Genomic DNA, 22,571 nt, shown 5'->3' with positions numbered 1-22,571 from the left:
TATTATGACTTATGAATAATAAAATTATACAAATGACATGAGAAGTTCTGGACTGGAAGGAAGATGGATGTGCAAGTGTGCCTAATTAACATCATTTTACTTGCAACTTTATATAAGCATGTTTTGAAAAATGTGATAATAATCCAAAGTTTAATCAAAACCCATCGCTAATTTGATGTTCGTTCTTATAAGAGGACTAAAAGGGTGACACACTTAGGAGTAATTTGGTGATGATTTTGTATCTTTAAGCACAATAATTTCTTTTGAGATCTAGTCAGTTTTGATAATCTTCACAAGAAAAAGATAATAACATATTGTAAGCAGCAATATTCAGAGTTCTTCTTGAAGTGGTAGAAACTTCATAGTAAACATCATGCTATCTTCTTGAGATCAAGAATGAATTAAATAATACTCCTGCATAATCTCCAAGTCATAATTATTGCTACATAATTGTTTCTACAGTTTCAAACATTTATAAAATAAAAAGACTGCTCAAAGTTAAAACCAAGACTGATTAAAATTTCTAGGAATAAAGTCTACTTTCTATATGTTTATGACCTGGTAATGAACATTTTGTTTACCTGCACATCATCATTCTTTGTAGTTGCATAGGCAAATACAAAACTGGAACATAAGTCTTCTAGGAATAATTTTTAATCAATCAAGACCAATCTTGCTTAAAAATGCAAAAAACAGCCTAAACACAGAATACGGAATGATTCTTCATCATCAAAACTTTGGTAACAAATATGGTACCCTTTCATATATATTTTTTGTATCTTTTAAAAGAGTAACCGTTTGTTTGTTTCCAAGTTTTCTCACACAAAATTGAAAAGAACTGAGGCGCGATGCAGAATTTTAGAAGCTACCTTCATTTACTTCAATCCACCGTGATTTGGAACATGGTTACACCATGTTTTCAAACATACACTAAGTTGCATAAGATAAAAAGTATGAGATTGAGACAAATACATACGGTGTTTATATTTTAATGTTCAGATAACCTAACTAATTCAAAATCAAAACTATAACTTGCAGACTAGTTCATGTATCCATATCATCATCAGACTCACTAACTGACTTCTCAGAAGTGCTTCGAACAGATTTGCTGGTTTTAAAATCATTAACTGCCTTCCCAAAAGTGCTCCTAACATGCTGGCACATAAGCATCAGATCCTGACAACCATCTTTCAACACCTCACTTGCTGGATCCCCTACAGATACAGAGAGATATGACCCATTCAATGGAAAATTACTGATGCAGCGACATTGAATTAGATATAAATCATACCACAAATACAACGAAAGTCTTTTCTCACTATGTGAGATCGATTAAATCGATCAAACAACATCATAAAACATGCACAATAGTTTGGTCTGAGCTCACTCGTATTAACTATTTGACTATAAACTATCTGGTATTTCCTCCTTATTAGTGCTTCAGGTTTGTAGGGCTTCTCGACACATGTTTAAACCAACCAAAATGAGAATCTACCTATTTTATAAAGGAAGCTACTCCAATTTTCCTTTTTGTGTTCATTGTTAATCCAATTCACATATAATGAATAGCCATAAATCATAAAAGTGAAAAAAAATTAGAACATGGAAGTGCAACAGTGATTTATATGCAGAAAAGCCTACAAGGACTACTGGTCAATGGTCATGTAATTCACAATGTAGCACATACTTGTGGATGCTCATTGCTCTACCATTTCCTTTTAATAGTTTTATTCAAACAAAAAACAAAAACAAATGATATAATCAGTTTTAACTATTCAGTTATTCATAGATGCACCACCAAACCTATAATTCATTTAAATATGAACTTGATAAGGAAAAAAAAAAAAGATAAGATAAGAAAACTTCATTAGTTGAACAGAAAATGCAATCCAATGAGATCAGAAACTTTTCAGTATCACAATAGAGATAGAATTAACTCGCTTAAAAAAGTTTGGCTTCTATCCAGTGCTAATAATAGGAACTGACTTTGCTTTGCTTGTTGTAAAAATAAAAAATGGCTCAAATTATGTAAATTATCTAAAACAAGTAACAAATACTGGTCAGCACAATAGAAAAGATTGTCTACCAATATATGAAATTGGAAGCTGAAGTACATAATCTTGTGTTGTGATTATACTCTTGAACAAGTAACAAATTAAATTTTTGGTATTAGACTGTTGAACAAATTTTCCAATTACAGCTGCATTATTTTCAACGTGAGACAGCTTATGTTACCACTTACCAGTTGTCTGGACTCTGACATTAACACGGTTTTCTGAAGGATGAGGAATGCTGTACCCACAAAATGTCACTCTTGGACTGCAAGACAACAATAATTACTCTCATCAGTCATCAGGATATATTGTGCTTATAATGACAAATATTAAGGAAGAAGAGTAGAAGTTTGGGCACAGAAAGAGAGATGTGAAAAAGCCAAGTTAAACAGACATTTATAATATGAACTACAAAAATGAAAAATATTTCAAACTCTAGCTATGAAGCCAGGGTACTCCAAAATGGGCGACGTTACCATGTTGAACACATATCAAACATCAATACTCTTAGGATACTCTCAGTATGTATCTCAAAAGTATATGATGTTCTTCAGTTATTAAAAAAAAAAATTGGTTTTTTGATACATTTGGGATACATTGTGGATGCAACGTGGCATGGTCAAATATGTCTCTGTTGAAAGAAAAGAAACTCTTTCCCCCGTAAACAACGAGAAGCCCCACAATCCACTTTCTTTTATGTTATTACAACCAAGGTAGTCAGAATCGAGTTCATAGGCAGGACCAAGAAGGGATCACAATATCACAAATCACGGGATTGTAACACATCGTAATATCAGTTTCACGACATAGTTCAGTAAAAAAAACACCAAATGACACCACAAAAACTTGATGAAACTCCAATTCAGGATCACAACATATAGTCATACAAAGGTCAAATGCCACAACTAAAAACTCCAAATAAGCAAAACAACACAGGAGTACAAAACAAAAGGAATGAGTAGAATAAAAACAATTGCCTCAGACGTTGCAGTGTCATGTTTTTTATACGAAAAATGTTTGAATATCGATGGGTTAGTGTTCCTTTCAAAAAGAAATTAATGGGTCTGTGTATTTACTTAATAAGTACATTGGTAAAACTGAGAATAAAGAACACTAAAGGTCTGCTTCTTAACACATTTCAGGGGTTTTAACCCAAATTTGCATATCTTGAGAAGTGGGTCGCGTGCCTCAGTTACTGTCTTCTTCTTTGCAAATTGCCGGAGGCGCACAGAAGCATCGGTCCCATGCGATTTCGCGGCTTTGTGCAGCAATTCTGCCATGGCCACACGATTTTTTATCTTCACTAGGCACAAGCACGCTCAGAGACAGCAGCACTGTGGACTCATACCATTTTTAATAATGGTTTGTTAATATTAGCGTACTGCCTTGAGAATTTACGCTATCTAAGGAACCACGTGGCCTCCTTGGAAGAAGGGGCGACCCCTCCGACTTGGTCAGGACACGTCATACTTCGGTTAAAGCCTTCCCACATGAAAAACATGGGTCTTTGACTAAGTCTAAGAGAGGTGGAGTAGTGGGATACCTCATGGTGCCCGCTAACTTGCCCACTACTCTCCAACACTCCTCACTCATTGACCCACTACGTCTATAAATTAGAGGTTTCATGCCTCAATAATACATGAATTATGCTTCCCACATTGCCTAAATAAAAAGAGAACTACGTAGCTTTGATTCCTTAAGACTCTTGAAGATACGTAGAACCAGGGATCTTCCCTTCCCTGTCGAGCTAGACCGATGACTTCCCCATCAACCTTAAGATCACCTCCTTTTGTCATCGCCATGGCAGGGAGGGTCTCTCGACAAGAAGAATTAGGGTAATAATAAAAATTATGCTACGCTAGGGTGCGAAAACACTTTGTACTGAACGGTGTGTAGTGTAATATTGTGGAACAATAGCAAATTTATTCAGATTCTGTAACACGATAGCCGCTATTTGACAACACTTCATAGTAAGCTTATCTTCATCATGAAGATGAAGATAAACTGCAGTACTAATATCACTTGTTATCTATCTCGAGTTAATTTTCAGTTTTTGAGTAATATCTCAATTAACTTTATATTTCATTCCCTATCCTACGATGATAAATAAAAAAGCAAAGAGATACTTAAAAGCATAACAGTTAAATGAAAAGAAGAAAGAAAGTGACTTACTCTTGATTCAAGGTGAATCGGACAGAATTAGAAAAAGTGTGATCTTCATTGACGAGAGAAAATGTTGATTTACTCAAATCAGAGTACAAACCGTGTTCCATCGTCAGTTTCTGACGGCTTCAATCTAACCAAACTAACAAGGGCAAAGCGGCAGGTTTTCTTGTTTTAGGGTTTTAATTAATTTTTTTTCGGCAACAGGGTTTTAGTTGGTTTTTTTTTTTTTTTTTTTTTTAAGCTGAGGGGTTTAACTTTTAGGCAACTAATCTTCTGAATTGTAACGGATGAAAAGCGGTCAATGATCTGACACATCTCTTAATAGAACCTATATATATATAGAAATGCATTGATACTTAGAAACAAACAAAACTAAAATCAACCTAAAAACATTGATAGTTCAACAGAATCATGCTGAGCCAACTTGATTTTATCAAAACCAACATTTTAGAGTTTCGACAAAATCACTGTGTCGCTGTGATTTAGTCAAACTCACCGTGTCACTGTGATTTCGTCAAACTCAATGATAATTCAAACACGCGCTCATTACCATCATTTGATTTTGCGATCCATTTTGAAGACAAGATTTTTCATCTGAAACCTCCAAAACAAGAAATAAGAAAAACCAAGACCAATCAAAACAAAAATCCAAACATGTTCATCTTGTCCTTCTCTAGACCTAATCTCAGCAATACCAAAACCCTCTCTTCCAGAATCACCCAACATCCCTTCATTCAAATGTCCATACAACACATACAATCTCCCTTTCTCTCCAACCGTCACCGACGTCGGAAACCGCTTAACATTAATCTCTTTTCTCTCATACACCACTCCTTCTGCCCAACTATCCATACTTTTCATTAACCATAATTTATTCATCGGCGACACCGCCACTGCGGCATTGTCGTCGCGAACGAAAATAATAATATGAACAACAAAAACGAAAAATATTTCAACAAAATGGGCGAAGTTTCCATGTTGGACACATATCTAACACCAATACTCTTAGCCTCTTAGGATACTCTCAGTACGTATCTCAAAAGTATATGATGTTCTTCAATTATTTAAAAAAAAATGATTTTAGGATACATTTGGGATACGTTGTGGATGCAACGTGGCATGGCCAAATGTCTTTGTTGAAAGAAAAGAAACTCTTTTCCCCGTAAACAAAGAGAAATCCCACAGTCCACTTTCTTTTTTGTTATTACAACCAAGATAGTCAGAATCGAGATCATAGGCAGGATCGAGAAGGGGTCACAATATCACAAATCGCGGGATCTGAACACATAGCATAAGATCCTACCAATTTCACAGCATAGTTCAGTCAAAAAAAAACTCCAACTCACACCCCAAAAACTTCATGAAACTCCTATTCAGGATCATAACATATCGTCATACAAAGGTCAAATGCCACAAATAAAAACTCCAAATAAGCAAAACCACACAGCACAGTACAAAACAAAAGGAATGGGTAGAATAAATACAGTTGCCTCACACTTGTAGTGTCACGTTTTTAATATGAAGATGTTTGAATATCAATGGGTTAGTGTTCCTTTCAAAAAGAAATTAATGGGTCTATGTATTTACTTAATAGGTGTATTGGTAAAACTGAGAATACAGAACACTAAAGGTCTGTTTCTTAACACATTTTAGGGTTTTTAACCCAAATTTGAATATCCTGATAAGCGAGTCACGTGCCTCAGTTACTATTGTCTTCTTTGCAAATTGCCGGAGCCGCACAGAAGCATCGGTCCCATGCGATTTCGTGGCTTTGCGCAGCAATTCTTCCATGGCCACACCATTTGTGATTTTGTTAGGCACAAGTACGCTTCAGAGACAGCAGCACTGTGGACTCGTACACTCCTACGAATTTACTCACGATTCTGACTACCATGGTTACAACGTCTACATTGACAACAACACTAAAATAAGTACTTGATTTAGACAGAAACTCTAGAAGATAGGGTGAACGCTCGGACTTGGTCAGGACACCTCATACTTTGATTAAAGCCTTACCAAATGAAACACACGTGGCTTTAACTAAGTCTAGGAGAGGTGGAGTAGTGGGATACCTCATGGTCCCTGCTAACTTGCCCACTACTCTCCACCAACTCCCTACTTATTGACCCACTACCTCTTATGACGAACTCTATAAATAAGAGGTTTCATGTCTCCATAATACATGACTTCTTCTTCCATACATTGCCGAAATACCAAGAGAACCACATAGCTCTGATTCCTTAAGACTCTTAAGGATACAAGGATATGTAGAACCAGAGATCTTCCCTGTCGAGCTAGAATAAGCTCAACGCTGGCAACTTCCCCATCAACCTTAAGAGCACCCCTTTTGTCATCGCCGTGGCAGGGAGGTCTCTCGGCAAGAACAATTAGGGTAATAATAAAAAGGGAAATGCTAACAAGTGCCCTTGGGGCACTAGATAAGAAGCCTAAAATGGAAGTTTTATCTTGGGATTTGTGTATTCAACATATTGAAACATCAAAAAGCAACTTTTTCAACATGAAAGTTATGAATTATTTCCATTTTTTGAATCCTTAACAAGTGCCTGATAAAAATTATGCTACACTACAGTGTGAAAACACTTTGAACTAAAGAGTGTATAGTGTAGTATTGTGGAACAATAGCAATTTGTTCAAATTCCATTACACTATAGCCGCTATTTGACAACACTTCATAGGAAGCTTACGTTCATAGCTACTGTATTTTGTTTTCATTCATGTGTTAATCACTTGTTATCTCTAGAATTTTCAGCTTATGAGTAATATCTCAATTAAGTTTATATTTCGTTCCCTATCCTATGATGATGAATAAAACAGCAGAAAGATAGTTGAAGAGCATAAAAGTTTGGAGGAATAAATGAAACTCGAAATTATAAACAAAAAGAAAGTAAGAAGAATTGGGAAAAGACTAACTCTTGATTCAAGGTGAAACGAACAGAATTAGCAAAAGTGTGATCTTCATCGACGAGAGAAAATGTTGATTTACTCAAATCAGAGTACGAACCGTGTTCCATCGTCAATCTATCAATGAAAGGAAAACCAAACCAGTTTCTGACGGCTTCAATCCAACCAAAGTTGATGGCAAAGCGGCAGGTTTTCTTCTTTTAGGGTTTTAATAATTCGTTTTTCTTTGAGCAAAAGGGTTTTAGTTAGTGTGTTTTTTGATTCATTCAAATTGATAGAGTACATCAATACAATACAAACTAATGTATTTACCCGGCGTTGCCCGATTAGACATATTCAAAAAGATAAAAAAAATTATATATATATTATCCGCAAATAAAATTTATCACGGATTGATATATGATGAATATCTTAATAAATACACAAATATAATAAAATATACTATATTATTTAGTAATAATATTAACACATATAAAATAAAATTAACTTTTAGGAATTTGTGTTATTTCTGTTAAGATATTTGTTACATAAAATATTAGGAATTTAATGAAAAAGTTAATTAAAATATTTAATAGATAAGATCAAAAGTTTGTTTTAAATAATAGAAAAATAATAAAAATATTGCGAATAAACGTGAAAGTGACACGTGGCATAAAAAACCTTACTTTATATATATACTATTGACTTAAAGTCGGTAAAAACAAAAAGGATGAATATGCGAACAAACTCACAACATCATGTTAATAACATTAAACGGTAAACTACGCATGCCTACAAATATGACTATATTCATGTCTCTAGATCTGCAACATTGATGACGCCAAAGTTATTGATCGGATTTGCACTTGTTCAAAGTTAATCTTTCAACTTGAATCAAATAAACATTGCACTAAGACAGTATATAAAAGACACATCGTACGAAGACGAGAAATCAAAACAAACAAAGTCATACAAAGACGAAAGAATCACAAAAATAAACGAAAAAAGACTGAACTTACCTCACTTTCCTTATCTCCACCAGTCTCGTGTTCTCAATACTTTAACGGCCTTTACTTTTCTCCTAAATTTAACATAACCATGAAGGAAACTTGAACTTATATCACCTTCCTTTAGCCACCTTGGTCTTGATCATTGGAAAGCAAGGGCATCTTTGCTTTTTAAGAACATCCATAACTTTCCAAAAAAGCCTCCTACATTTCTCAATCTTGCTAGTCAAGATAGCTTAGTATTCACACCTCAAATCTAAGACACGATTCCTTCATCAATTTTTGAATTTTTAACTTTGTTTCCTCATACACCTTCTTATTCCACCAATCTTCTTAATTGTAACGAATGAAAAGTGGTCAATGATCTGACTCATCTTTCAATAGAATCCATATTGTAAAATTTTATCAAGTATCAAGCCACTATTCTGAAACCAACACTCTATCTAGTCTACTCATTGTGACACCATTTCGATGTGCTTAGACAGAATGCCTCCCAAGAAGAGGCAGGTCAATAAATTCCATATAAGCCAAGAACTGATTGAACCACTATATATGATATGATGTTAAGCTATGTTGGATTCCCGATTCAAACCTCTTCGCTCATCAAAGTTAGTAACTAAATTAAAATCTCCCATCGTACACCACTGTTCTCCACCAAATCCTCTTCTAAACATTAAAATACAATCAAATAACCTACGTTTTGCTTATAGGTCACACAAAGCATAAATGTCAACAACAATTATGTCATCTTTTACTTTTTTTGTTCAGTTTTCGATACTGGTTCATATCCATAGAAAGTTTATATGTATTGCAGTTTCCGACACTGATCAAGTATTTCTCTCTTAATTAGTGGATAAAAGTTCTGCACACTTCTATGTGTTTTGAAATTGAAAGTATTGCTTTATAATTTTGTATATGATATCTTTTACATTTTTTGTTCACTTTTCAATACTGTTTAACAACTTCCTCCTAGAGTTCACTGTGCGTTCTTTTTCTGTTGACGCACCCTGTTCCTAACAGATAATAGTATAGCATTCCCAGTCGTCATCATCTGAGCAATGCATTGGTACACGCCTGATTAAAACTATACAACTAGTTAAAGATGTATCGAAAAAATGTTTTATGCACACTATCAGGATAGGAAATAAGTGAAGACGTTGTGGCAGAAGGTTCCTTATGCGTGACTAACTAATTATAAACCAAATCCATGTCTAGGATCTGGTAACAGGCACTTACAAGAATGTTACCGGATCTGATAGATCACTTTGTCAAGTTTGTCCTGTTCGTGAGCTTCCTTGTCGTGCTGTTTATATTTCAGTCCGAGGTAGATTTAATGGATAATTAATTTAGCTGGCATGCCAGAGACTTTAATGTAATGCAGTTTAAAAGTTATATTGTGAAAGCTGAAGGGTTGAACCATAATTCTTGTATATTTTATGATTGTGGATTTGTATTTTAATTGCTTTTTTTTTTTTTTTTGAGTCAAGATTGGTAGTTGTGCGATTCTGATCCGGATTATAGTATCTCTGGTATATCAATGCATAAACTGTAATCATGTCCTTTTGTGCAGGTGGTATTACTGAAACCCCTCCCCTTACCAATGAGTTTCAGACCGATATCACATGCCAGACTATACAGCTCTTGAAGAGTTAATTTATGCATGTGGTGGACCTTGGTTATTTGGTCTATTACATGGTTGAAATTTCTTTTGGTGGACCTTCGGAGTTCGGAACAAATACATGATATTGTGTAAGTAAATTTCTTTTGTTTAATCCCTTCAGATTCCATAGTTGAAATTTATGGCTGTTGACATTTTTTATTTGGTCAACTTATCAGGTATCTTGTAATGATAACTTTTGCAGACTTCAGCTTGTACTGGTGCTTGTATTATTTGAGAACCGACTTCCTCCTTGTGGCGACTGCAGGATCTTGTTGGTTTAGTAATATCAATGTTGCTTCTAGGAGATTTTAGTTTAATCTGAATTAGTATCACATGTCAGAATCGCCGTATTGTTGGGATCGACATCTCTGGTTTTAGAAGAACAAGAATTGTTTGAAGGAACCCTCAACTCTGGCTAATTTCGCTTCATCAGCCATACTAATTAGGACTGCAAATGGAGGCATGCATTGGAGGGTCTTAGAATGTAGTCAAACTTTTCATACTTTTTTTTTAATAAACCAAAGGTATCTTTTGCACATAATAAACCAAATGTATCTTTTGCACATAATTTTAGAGATTAATCTTTAAGTTATAACTAAATCAATGGTATTTTTTGCATGTGATGTAACTTTAGAGATTTTTTTTTTTTTTGTTATAATTGAGATCTATTTAAGGAGTTGATAACTTTTAATAGATTGAACTATGGATAAATTTAGATGCATTTGTAGTTTTTTTTTTTTTTTTTCTTTTTTCTAACAACAAAGGTAGTAGGTTGAGCAAAGCTAATTTTTGTCAACCGAGATAATAACATAAACTTTTTCTCTAATATTCGTAATTAAGTACTTTACAACACACACTTCTATCCTACATCGCCCTTTATGGGAATGCATGTTACTTTCCTAATCGATATTTGTATTCCTCATTCTCATTAGGAAACCAAATTCTGGATTGCCAAAAATTCAAACTAAACTTATTCAAGTTAATTGTTTTCTTGGCGCAGTGGCTACTAGCACTCTAGTCGTAGCATTGGTAACCCTTTTTGCATCTAAGAACTCCAGCACCAGCAGTCATTGAAGCCACAAGCATAGGTGGTCGTGCTGACATACTTGAGGCTTTGGCATATGTCGAAGAAGATGCTCCCGCTCCAGACGGTGTGAAATAGGCACCATTCAATATTAGATCTCCTTCAGATCTCCAGTCCAGTTCTCCCACTCACCTTTTGATGAGTAAAAATGCTTCGTGATCTGATAAATAACCCAATGGTTCATTCCAAAAACACAAAAAATCAGTAACTCATCATCAAATTGGCATAAAACCAATAAGACATGGTAGACTACTAGAATCTAATAGCTTTGCACTAAACTATATTAATATTTTTCCACTATTACATTTTTTTTTTTATCAAAACTATAAATATTTGGTCTAAGAAATAATGCCAAGACATGCAAATTTAGTTGTGAAAAGCGATTTTGTATCTCAATAACTCTTATTAGTTTTTTTTAAATATAAAAAATATAACATTTTTTAGCTAGTGACTAATATAGTATATTCATATTGTTTTTAGTTTTTTATTTTGTTCTATGTATCTCTTACCTCTGTGGTCATCATCATCTGGAGCTAGAAATCTATTGCCTTGACTAAAAATAGTTCGGGACGAACTTCCACCGATTGCATATTGTTGCCAATGTGTGTAATCATTGTTCACCACATGAAAGTATCCGAACCTGCATCTGCAACATTCGTGTAGAAAAAATTTCAAACTGTTAGGAATAAGAGTAAAAATATATAACAAATGGCAAGTAGGGCTTAATTACTGTGGCAGAGAAAAATTAACTAATAAACCTACCTTGGCATTCTTCCCCCAAGCCCTTCTCCAAAATGGTTAAAAGCTATAGTAGCTTGCATATTTTTGTCCTCTTCATAGGAATCACTATGACCAAAGAGCATAACTTTGTTATGACGGGTCATATAATTATTAGAAATAGTAACAGCCGTTGATCCATGAACAACATCAATGAAACCATCAAAACAATTTGACAAGGAACAATGATCCACCCAAATATGAGCCGCACCATAGATTGTGATCCCATCACCATCCGATCTTTCTTTCCTAACACGATGGCAATGAAGAAATGTTGTTGGTCTTCAATCTCTTACAAGGAAGTACACTTGATGATTTTTAACATAATAATGATTACAACCCAATTCCATATAGTTGAGATCATTATAGAAGGTGAAGGAGATATATATATTTTTTTTCTTCTAGAAAAATAATGATTTCTTAGTGGTGATGATGAGTTGAGATGATTATTGTTGTTTAGAGGGATAATATTTCCTAGTGTGTGTTTGGAATTATGATATATGTCGAACTCAAGAACTTCCTTGCGACACAGTGCCAACTTTGGAACAAAAAGTGGGAGCTCGAATAAGATTTTCTCAAATATTAAATTATATTAACACCAGTAAGTAATCAATTAGAGAAAAAATTTCATGATGATAATATCATAATAAGTACTAGTAAGTAATATAGACTCAATGATGTTAAACTTGAATGTATGTGTTAACAATGTCTTGAAAGAAAGTGTAAATAAAATATAACATCCTTATTATAAGTTTGAAGCTTTCTGAAAAGATAGAAAAAAAGGTTGCAAGTATCAGAGCTCCCTGCATCCACCCAACTAACGGATTATAACTTGACGATGTAATGCCTGTAAACTTACAGTACACTCTCAAAATATTCTGTTCAGAAAACATGTCCGAAATAAAAAAATCAATACCTCACAGTTCATTTGCAAATAAAGAACACACATCCTGCAATGTACTTTACTACATTTTCATTACAAAGAACAATAGACAGCTCAATATCATATTGATATTAGGTAAAAGTGCATTCAATATGAGAATGAGAGTTTTTAAATGGTGAAATGTAAATTCAATATCACAAGTACTTACAGACTAGCCTAATAACTTTTAGCTCAAGTTATCTCTTAATTAACTGACTAACTAGTTAATTAGCTATCAACCAACTAACTATTTGTTGGGATCCAGCCACCGTGATGCACCGAATGGAAATGTTGAAATTTCTTCTCCCACATGTCTATAAGCATCCTCGCAATGGTGGTTAATTTGAAAAGCTTGGCAATTGCTAGATCAATACTCCCTCCGTCTCAAATTGTATGACGTTTTGGACATTTCACACGTATTAAGAAATGTAATTAATATTGTGTGGGAAAGAGATATTATGAGTTGTTTTACAAAATTGTCCTCAATAAATGATATGGGAAAGATAAATGAAGGAATTGAAAGAAGAGAGAATAATAAATAGTTAAGGATATAATAGGAAAAGTAACATTAATTTTTCATTGGTATTGTAAAACGAAATATAATTTGGAACAAATATATTTTCTAAAGTGACATACAATTTAGAACGGAGAGAGTATGTCAAAGGTGGTGTAGCAATGTTTGAAAATTGGAACCAAGCATTAAATGTTTACGTATAAATAGAGAAGGAGTTTCAACAAAGCATACACAACAACAATCACAATCCTCACAAGTTCCTCGTAAGAGTGTGAGAAAAAAATATACAGAGTCTCGATTAGTGTTATGAGAAAAAAAAATATAGTTAATCAATTTGTGAGAATTGTCTACAAATTGAGATACATCGTAAGGTCCACCTAAGTGTGAAGATTTGTATTCTCATTATTGTTATATTGGATGTCTAAGGGATCTATAGATTGTTTGGTTTTTCCTTACCCATGTTGTGAAGGTTTTCCACACTAAACTTTTTTGTGGCATATTCGTTTCCGCTAAATGCCTATTTTTGAATTCACGGAGAAGGTGAATTATGCAGACATTTCCCAACACTATTATCCAAAAGCCTATACATGAAAAATAAAGACCAAAACTAATTTTAAGTTAGGGGTGGTAAAACAAATCAAAGTCATCAAGTTAACCCACTTAAGTTCAACGAACAACCAAAAATGGGTCTAGGTCTATCACATTGGCCAAAAATGAGTTTAGATGCATTAGCTTGACCCAGATTGCCACCCTAGTGAGAAGGTATTGAAGTTTTATAATAGATGAATTGGCACCAAATCACCAATGTTAAATCCAGAATACAGCCTTCATATTGAATATTGACAAACCTTAGAACTCATCAATACACATCTTATTTCTTAAAGCAATATTCTAATTCAATGGAAACTAACTCTTTGGTAGAAACGACATTCATCCACCAACATATTATATTATTCTCACACCTTTGGTCCGTCGTATAAATACCATAAGAATTGAAGAAAAAGGAAAGAGTAACTAGAGTGAAATATGAGCTTAAAAAAGGCTTAAATATTGCACTCGTCCTTGCAAATATGGCCCGTTTAAGTTTTTGTCCCGGTAAATTAAAAAAATTGTTTAGTCCCTGCAAAAATTTTTGTTTTTGAAAATAGTCCCTGGAGGGACTATTTTCAAAAACAAAATTTTGTAGGACCTTTTTAAAAAACAAAATATTTTGCAGGGACCAAAAACTACAAAGTGGGTTCAATCAGCGTGCGCCACGTAGGCATTTTGGTGACTTGTCATGACTTAAATGGGTCCAAGGGTATTTTTAAAAGACAAATTTTTTTGCGGGGACTGATTTCTGAATTTTTATTTTACAAGGACCAAAATTTAAACGGGCCATATTTGCATGGACGAGTGCAATATTTAAGCCTTAAAAAAATGATTAATGTCAAACTCGTGTCTAATTATAATTTGAGGTGAACAAATTTTTATAAAGTCAAGTTCAAACGACTTCAACTCGACCTAAGTCATTTTACAACATTAGTTTATACACTCTTACTATTCATTATTACTTACTTTTTTTTAGAAATGTTCTTGCAATTTTTAAATTAACAAAATAATCAACATTTCTCTCTTCTCTCTTTTTTACTTCATTTTTAATTTGCTCACATCTTTCTTCTCACGCTCTCGTCTATTTCTCTTTTCTCACTTTCTCCCAACAACCAATCAAACAAAACTATTGTAAAATGGATTAGTTATAACCTTTATCTTTAATAGATATAAAAAAAATGTTAAGGAATTAAAAATAAAATCTCTTGAAAATTGTGTAATATGTTTTTAAAAGTAAAAGAAAAAAATGTAATTTTCAATACATGTTCAATTTTTTCATTTTATTTTTGATTCATTAAACAAGTCTCAAACACTTGTAAGCATAACCCATAAATAAATAATCTTGATCAATTAATATTATTTGAAAATTAAAGAAAAAAGATTAATTTTAAAATTAGGGATGGAAAATTAATCCAACCCTCTCACCAAACCCCATCTAAGGATAAGTTTTCAAAACCTATCAGATGGAATTGCTGGGAGGTTGATTCAATTTGCCACCACCGTAAAAAGCTAAAAAGACAAAGAACGCAATGCATATATCGAAAGAAGAATTGTAAATTTATAACAGATGTTTTGGTTTCTTGTCATACTTTTCAACGATGTGGGACTTTTCTTTTGCCACTGTGATGATCATATTGAGAGTATTTACAAAGGTGTGGGAATAAGAAAATCATGAAGTTGTTAGAATCAAGTCTAGAGGATTAGTGGAAAATTTTCATGATTTCAATATCATATCAGTATGTAATAGACTCAAGGATGTTCCATTAGGAAGTGTAAATAAAATCTGACATCCTCACCACAAGGAAACAGTATGTTTGAGAAAGTGGGACTTCGCTGTGTCAATCCAAATTCCAAAACATAGCCTAGTAGGAATCATTATGCCATCAATCCGGAACAGAAAGCGGGAACTCGAATATCTCATTCGAAGAAGGCAACCAATTATTCTTTATTGACTTAATTTTCATCTTATTCCTATAAACTCTTCATGATAGCTTATTAAAACAACTTATAGCGTATATTAAAACAGTCTGACTTTATAGAGTCTTAACAATTAACAAACCCTTGCAAAGAAGTCTGGAGGTGAGTTTTGATCAAGTTGTGTATGCTCAGAGGACATACCCATCCCTTAATGTAAGTGAGACTTACGAGAAGAAAACTTCTCGAAGATAAATAAATGCAAGTAACCATCTAAAGTTTGAACAGGAATATCAACTGTCAGCTAATAGTATGTCTCATCACAGTAAGTGTAACCATGAAAAAGTTCCCTTATCTCAGGAGCTGATGCATCCACCCGATTAACGAATATAATTTGACGAAGTAATGCAAGTAACTTTCAATACACTCTCAGTATATTCTGCTGAGTAAACCTATCAACAATCAGGCAATCAATACCGCACATTTCATTGCAAATAAAGAGCATACATCCTGCAATGTGTTTTACTACATTTTTATTTCAAAGAACTATAGACATTTATAATCCAGATATTATGTTAATAATAACTTTAACATACTTCTTTAAAAAAAAAAATATAACTTTAACATACTTATTTCGGCCTATACATCAAAACTAATTTTAAAATAAAAGCAATTACAACAGATGGCCGAAGATGGCAGTCAGTGAAAGTTGAATTCAGTACCTTACAAACTAAATCAAACATCATTAGCAGATCAAAATTAATTTTAATTTAGGGATGGCTAATCAGCTGATTTGTTTGAAGCTGTGATATTTAATGGCTATTATTCAACTCGCACATTTATATAGCAAATTAAATAACTCAACCCCAACAAATCAACAAATTTTGCACCCCTGTCAGTACAACGGAACACATAATGAATGTGATTGAAATAGCTAAGGAACAAAAGTTTTATAATAGGAACAAAAGTCTTACTTTTTTCCAGTCTTTTTCCACTAATATAATAGATCTTTTTCTTACAATCAAAAGAAACACACTTTTTGGTAGAAGACAAAATCTTCATCTATCAAAATTGAAGAGAAAGAAAACAATCGTCATTGGCTTTAAACATTTCATGCACCAACCAAAGGGATTATTCATTGCTATTTCTATCTGCCCTTATTTGTAAGGGTTTAAAGAGTTTCTTTGCATAATGTATTTGTGTGACTTTCATCTATAATATGCAGTGATTGTTGATTGATCATTTTAGGAGAATATGCATGTTTGATCAGATTTCGAAACTAAACGCACTCTTAGTACAGACGACGTCTTATGATCCATACTCAACAAATATTGTAAGGGAAAAAAACACCATCCAAACTATGCAATATGCGATACAAAATATTGTGATCGTTGTACCAAATATATAGCAGAGGAATCAACAAAGTCAGATGATTCAAAGCTCATAAGAAGCTTTACATTGCTGTATTTATCTCCTTTGCGAGAATGTATTGGAACTGAAGGAATTTTAGAATAGGTTGATATCAAACACCGTTCTGCAAGATGAAATTACACAATACATGGAGCACCACTTTTTTTTTAGGAAACATGGATCATCGTTATCAAATCAATTAATAAAATTTAAATGGTATCGAAATAGGACTCAAGTGTACATATACATAGAAAACCAAATCTTTGTACTAATTATATCTACTAACAATATATAAAAATTGAAATACAACAAAATTTTATAATCGTGCTGATTAAAACTAATGATCTCCTTACTTTTACGTGCATAATTATCATTTTGAAAAATTTAGTTTATTTGTTTTTTAAAAAATAAATTACGGATAATGCTCATCACAAATGTAAGCAATTTTCACGGATAAATATGAAACTAATTTATTTATTTTTTAAAAAATTAATTACATATAATGGTCATACTACTAACAATATGTAAAAATAAAAGTACAACAAAATTTCATAATTTGTCCTTATTAAAACTAATGATTTCCTTAATGTCGATATTTTGAAAATAATCACGAGTTTTCTAAATTTTATCATATCGATTATCACATACTGGTACATAAAAAATTTCTTATGTATATATAAGCATATAAAATCTTCAACGAGAGCGGTTTAAATATTTAACGGTGTTTTAAATATAAAAGAAAATTTATTTAATAGACACACTACATAAATGTTGATATTTTAAAAATAGTCACGAGTTTCCAAAATGTTATCGTATCAAATTTCTCATATATGTATTTAAAAATTTGTTTATGCAGGTATAAGTACATAAAAACTGCAAAGGGCGCGGTGCAAACAATGAACAATCTTTTGCATATAAAATAAAAAGTTATTTAATAGAAACACTACATTAATTTTGATTTTGAAAATAGTGATGAGTTTTCAAAAATTTTACCGTATCAAATTTATCATACATGTACATAATAATTTGTTTTTGCATATATTTGTAAAAAAAAATCCATAACTGTTGTGACTTAACTATTTAACGAATTTTTGCATAAAAAAGATAAACATATTTAATAGATATATTATATTAATACTCATAATTTTCATTAAATAGCAATAAACATTCTACAATATTAACAATCTAATTATTGTTTATATAATTATCGTATTGTCACGTAATGCACAAGTCTTTTACTAATTTTGGATGAAATATATACCAATGACCACATCCATATGCCATCTCTCAATTATCGCTTCCACTTGAAGACACAATCAGATTACAAATTACACATCGCCTAATAGCCACAACTTAATCACAATCGGAGGTAAAAATGTAATTTTAGGATGCCGGAGAATAAACCAGACTTCCTAAGAGCATCAACATTGATAGGGTTTTTACCAATTAAGACCTGATACCTAATAGGTACTCCCAATGTGAATTTTTTTTTGGAGGGTTTCTTAAGACTCAGGGTCTAACTTAAGACCCCCAATCTTAAGTGGACCCCACACCACTTTTTAATAAAATAATCATTATTTGAATTTCTTTTGTTGCTTTTCATTAATAAATAGTTATTGGTGTAACCCATTTAGACCTTTTGATAGAAGATCTCCATTATGTAAGATCGATTTAAGATCTCAAAAATAAAGGTCTCCAATGTGAATGAACAATTTTCTTATATATATTTGGGTTGACAAAAAAGATCTATATCATTATCCACACATTTAGGTTCAAGAAAAAATGTGTGGAACAATGAAATAGATCCCTTTTGCAACCCAACGAATAGGGCCGAGAAAGGCATTGTTAATGTACTGAAGGAATTTAACCTTTATAATAGATCTATGGATATTTACAACACTGTTGAACGGTGTGGGACTTAAACTTAGACATCTCACTTTATCAGGTTCCACTTTGAGACATTCCTCTATTCAATCTTTAGGCTTCCCAGCATGAATAGCAGCAATTAAACGTCTATATTCATCTCATGAATTTCTTGTTTTGCCTCAAGCTTTATGAGGTAGCCAGTAGGACAAAATGGTATGTCTCCAAATGTTTGAGTAACCATCTAATATTTTTAACAATAGTGTCAACTTTTAGCTACTATGCACATGGAGAAATTTGTTGAAAGAATCTACGCTAGTTATGAGTTATAATTTGTTGTGTTCATTTATTGAGCTCCAAATACAATTAATAATAAATTATAATATCAAAATAAATCTGCTGCAGCAATGATTTATATCAACTGTCAGGTATAAGAATGTAATCATTTTGAATCCTATTAGAATTAGAATTAGAATTCCAAGTAACTGACAACCGGATACAAAACTATGTTGGTGTGACAAAAAAAATCTATATCATTATCCACACATTTAAGTTCAGGCGTAAGGTGGTCTTCTAAGGTTATTACAACCGGATACACATCTTATTTCTTAACTCTCTGCTTGATTTTTTTTTTTTGTTGAAAGAAACTCTCTGCTTGATTGTTGATTGGTTATTGAGTGTAAAAATCTGCGTTTTAGATCAGATTTTGAAACTTCAAATTAATAAATTAATGGTAGTAGGTAATAAGTTTAAACATTCTGTCTCCAAGAAATGAGAAACTTTGTATTGTTGTATTTATCTCTTTTACAGGAATGTCGTGGAACTGCTCAAATATTCGTTCTAAGAAGGCAGCCAACTATAGGGTTAATTAAATCTCCAGGCAATAAAGTCCTCACCTTAAGAGTAGTTTTCAGTGGCAAATGAACTTTGAGATAAAAAAACCTCATAAGTTGGACCAGTTTTTAATGAAAAATCTGGTTTTTGTAACAAAACCATATCTGTCATTGGCTTTCAACATTCCTAGCATCAATCAAAGAGATTTCCCATGACCCTGCCAACAAACCATCCACAACAAAAACAGATTACCGGAAATCTTTCATGATCTCAATATGTTGAACTTTTGAATGTATGTATTAACAATGTTTTAATACAACTGAAAAGGTGTAATCCAAATCTCATATCCTTACCACAATGAAAGTCAAGACAAAAACACACAAAATAAACAATCATTATTAATCAGTAACCGTGCTAGATCTCGCAGGTTTCTTGTTATAAGTTTGAAGTTTGCTAAAAAAGGATACCTGCATATTAAATGCAACCATTTTAGCTTCATGCATCCACCCAACTAATGGATTATAATTTGTTGAGGTAATATGTGTACATTTCGGATGCACTCGCATCATATTCTACCGAGTAAACCTGTCACTAATCAGAAAATCAATACCTTACATTCCATTAGCAAATAAAGAACACATCATGTCAATTGTAGTCAAGGACTGTCTAGTATTCATTTCATATTTCTTTAACTTCGGCAACCATAAAAGATTGAAACAAGAGCCAATGCAACAGCCAAATTTTACAACATTTCCAAACCAAAGAGTTATTGAAGTTCAATATCATACTGGGGGTGGCTAGGCACATGGAAATCGATTCACTCTTAAGGCATTCATCTGATGCATATTGACACGAATTTCCCGCTTCATCAAGATCTTCCCGGTCATCAGTAAGATCATCTTCATCATTCCCACTGTTCAGCTAAAGATGGGAAGCAAGAAAACAAACAGCCAATATACTCATTGCAATTTATAATAAACACCATTGAGTTAGTATCAGACCTTGGAATCACCTCTCAAACTAAAAACTTCTTTTCCCCCAAGTTTCTTCATCTTGCAATGACCTTTTAGATACAGATGCTTCTAGAAAGGAAAACCTTGTATATATTTAGATTAATGATACCTACTACAATATATTTGAATATTCAAGTTGGAAAAGAAGCAAAAGCTTGACATAATTAATTATATTTCTTTCCCTTTCTGTCGCACAAAGCAACAAACCAAAATCCTTGTCTCATCTGATGCCTTATCTTTATCCTTCACTGCGATCCGGAGCAAAGCGAGCTCCGGATCACTCAAACGGGATTTGAACACTTCGTCCCAAATAGGATACCAGTTGTCCGTCTCTACTCTTGTTTTCTTCTTAACACAATCAGCTCCCACTCCAACAATACAAATCTGTCACGCAGTTTTATATAATATAATCAAACTATAAGATAAATGTACATGATCAGCCAAACGAATTTAGAAAATGATGGACAAGAATTATCGAACTGAGTATTTCAATAATAAAATTAAGTTGTTCAACATGAAAATATTCATTCATGCCATGAAACTACTTAATTTCCTTTTAGTAAAATGATTAAGAGCACACTACACTCACTTAATTCTAATATTTCCTTCACTAGTAATGTTCTTTTAGGATCAAAACCTTCACCTTCACCATGCACACTTATTGAATTACAGCGAATCTGATCAAGGCTACATTGTCAAGAGAACGTTGAACAACTTCATCTGCATTTTCAACATGTCTCTATTCTTTGTTGTAGGACCTGGACACTAGAAATTATTTCAAAATGAAATACTTTTATCAAATCAAACACTAAAAGCTTAAAATTTGGAGGCCTGTGTTAATGGTCTCTTTGCACAGCATTATCATAATCGGCCATGGTTTATGATTTAATTAATTATCGTATAGTCCGTTAGTGTACAATTATTTTATACATGCATCACATCATTATTTGAGGTGACAACATTAATATATGATTAGATGCTTCTGTAAAATAATTATAAATTGAGTATACTAACTAAAGTCATAATTTAATTGATTATCATATAATTTCTTAGTTTATTAGGCTATTTTAAACCAATCAAATTACATATTTAAATCCATTTATATTTTATTTTTTTGACAAGTTAAATCCATTTATATGAAATAGATTTTTAAACATATTAATATCATTTCATCTTTAAAGAAAAAGATCACATCAGACGTTTAAAATGTCAAATTCAAGACTAAAATATACGCACAAACTACATATCAGACTAAAGCCTTCAATTTTTTGTCCGATCAAACTTAAGTCTTGTAAAAACTACTTGTTCAAAAAAAAAAAAAAAAAGTCACAAACAAGATTATCCAGCTTCAGTAATTTACAATAGCTTGTTGCCTTAAAGCAAACAAAAGGATGTGCATTTTTGTTTCCACCAATTCATTACAATCCACATAAGTATTATCACAAAGGATCCCCTTTTGCACAAGTCGAGACCTTATTAGAAGGCATTGATGTATAAGACGCCAAATGAAGGAACGGACACGCGTTCAGTTGCCATATTCTGCGCCAATCAATATTCTATTATGCAACTATTATAAGCAGATTTTGACAGAAAGGATCCGAAAGTGATCTCCCTACTTTTAACATCATATGATCTCCGCCTTCCCAAGCAGCTTCTCTTCACTTCCCTTTATGTGGAAACTAACTCTCAAGTGTTACTTAATATCATAAGAAATGGTTATACAACACATATTTCTTTCTCGTAAGTGAGATTAGCTACTTGATTAACAAAGATTCTTGGCATATTTACATTAATTATATTTATCGGGAAGCAAATCGATGTTTTGGATCGTTTAGCCAACTCTAGTGAATTCTCCTTATCA

At 32.8% G+C, this 22,571-nt stretch overlaps 1 protein-coding gene and 1 pseudogene across 2 annotated transcripts; both read right to left on the bottom strand.

Moving 5' to 3' along the window:
- Positions 1–828: 828 nt before the first annotated feature.
- LOC112419899 (DNA-directed RNA polymerases I and III subunit RPAC2) lies at positions 829–7,360 on the bottom strand. 2 transcript variants are annotated; one of them, XM_024778018.2, is made up of 3 exons: positions 7,152–7,360; positions 2,243–2,319; positions 829–1,214 (listed from the first exon to the last, which is right to left on the bottom strand). In XM_024778018.2, the coding sequence occupies exons 1-3, from the start codon at positions 7,250–7,252 to the stop codon at positions 1,045–1,047; spliced, it is 348 nt and encodes a 115-aa protein (XP_024633786.1). In that variant the 5' UTR covers positions 7,253–7,360; the 3' UTR covers positions 829–1,044. The 2 variants fall into 2 exon arrangements, with proteins under 2 accessions (XP_024633786.1, XP_024633787.1); XM_024778019.2 differs by lacking the exon at positions 7,152–7,360 and adding an exon at positions 4,227–4,441.
- Positions 7,361–10,680: 3,320 nt separating this feature from the next.
- LOC11408313 (probable pectate lyase 5) lies at positions 10,681–21,585 on the bottom strand (annotated as a pseudogene).
- Positions 21,586–22,571: the final 986 nt, after the last annotated feature.

Source organism: Medicago truncatula, chromosome 3 (assembly GCF_003473485.1).
Source record: "Medicago truncatula cultivar Jemalong A17 chromosome 3, MtrunA17r5.0-ANR, whole genome shotgun sequence".
Classification (NCBI taxonomy): Eukaryota; Viridiplantae; Streptophyta; class Magnoliopsida; order Fabales; family Fabaceae; genus Medicago; species Medicago truncatula.
The sequence above is the reverse complement of the archived record's forward strand: the minus strand, read 5'-3'. Positions and strand labels throughout refer to the sequence as shown.

Bases quoted from the DNA above. Each gene is read 5' to 3' on its own strand.
- LOC112419899 (XM_024778018.2), bottom strand. From the start codon at position 7,252: ATGGAACACGGTTCGTACTCTGATTTGAGTAAATCAACATTTTCTCTC. The intron at 2,320-7,151 runs GTTAGTCTTTTC...GTTGTCTTGCAG, and splicing joins CGTTTCACCTTGAATCAAGA to TCCAAGAGTGACATTTTGTG. The intron at 1,215-2,242 runs GTAAGTGGTAAC...CTGTATCTGTAG, and splicing joins TGTCAGAGTCCAGACAACTG to GGGATCCAGCAAGTGAGGTG.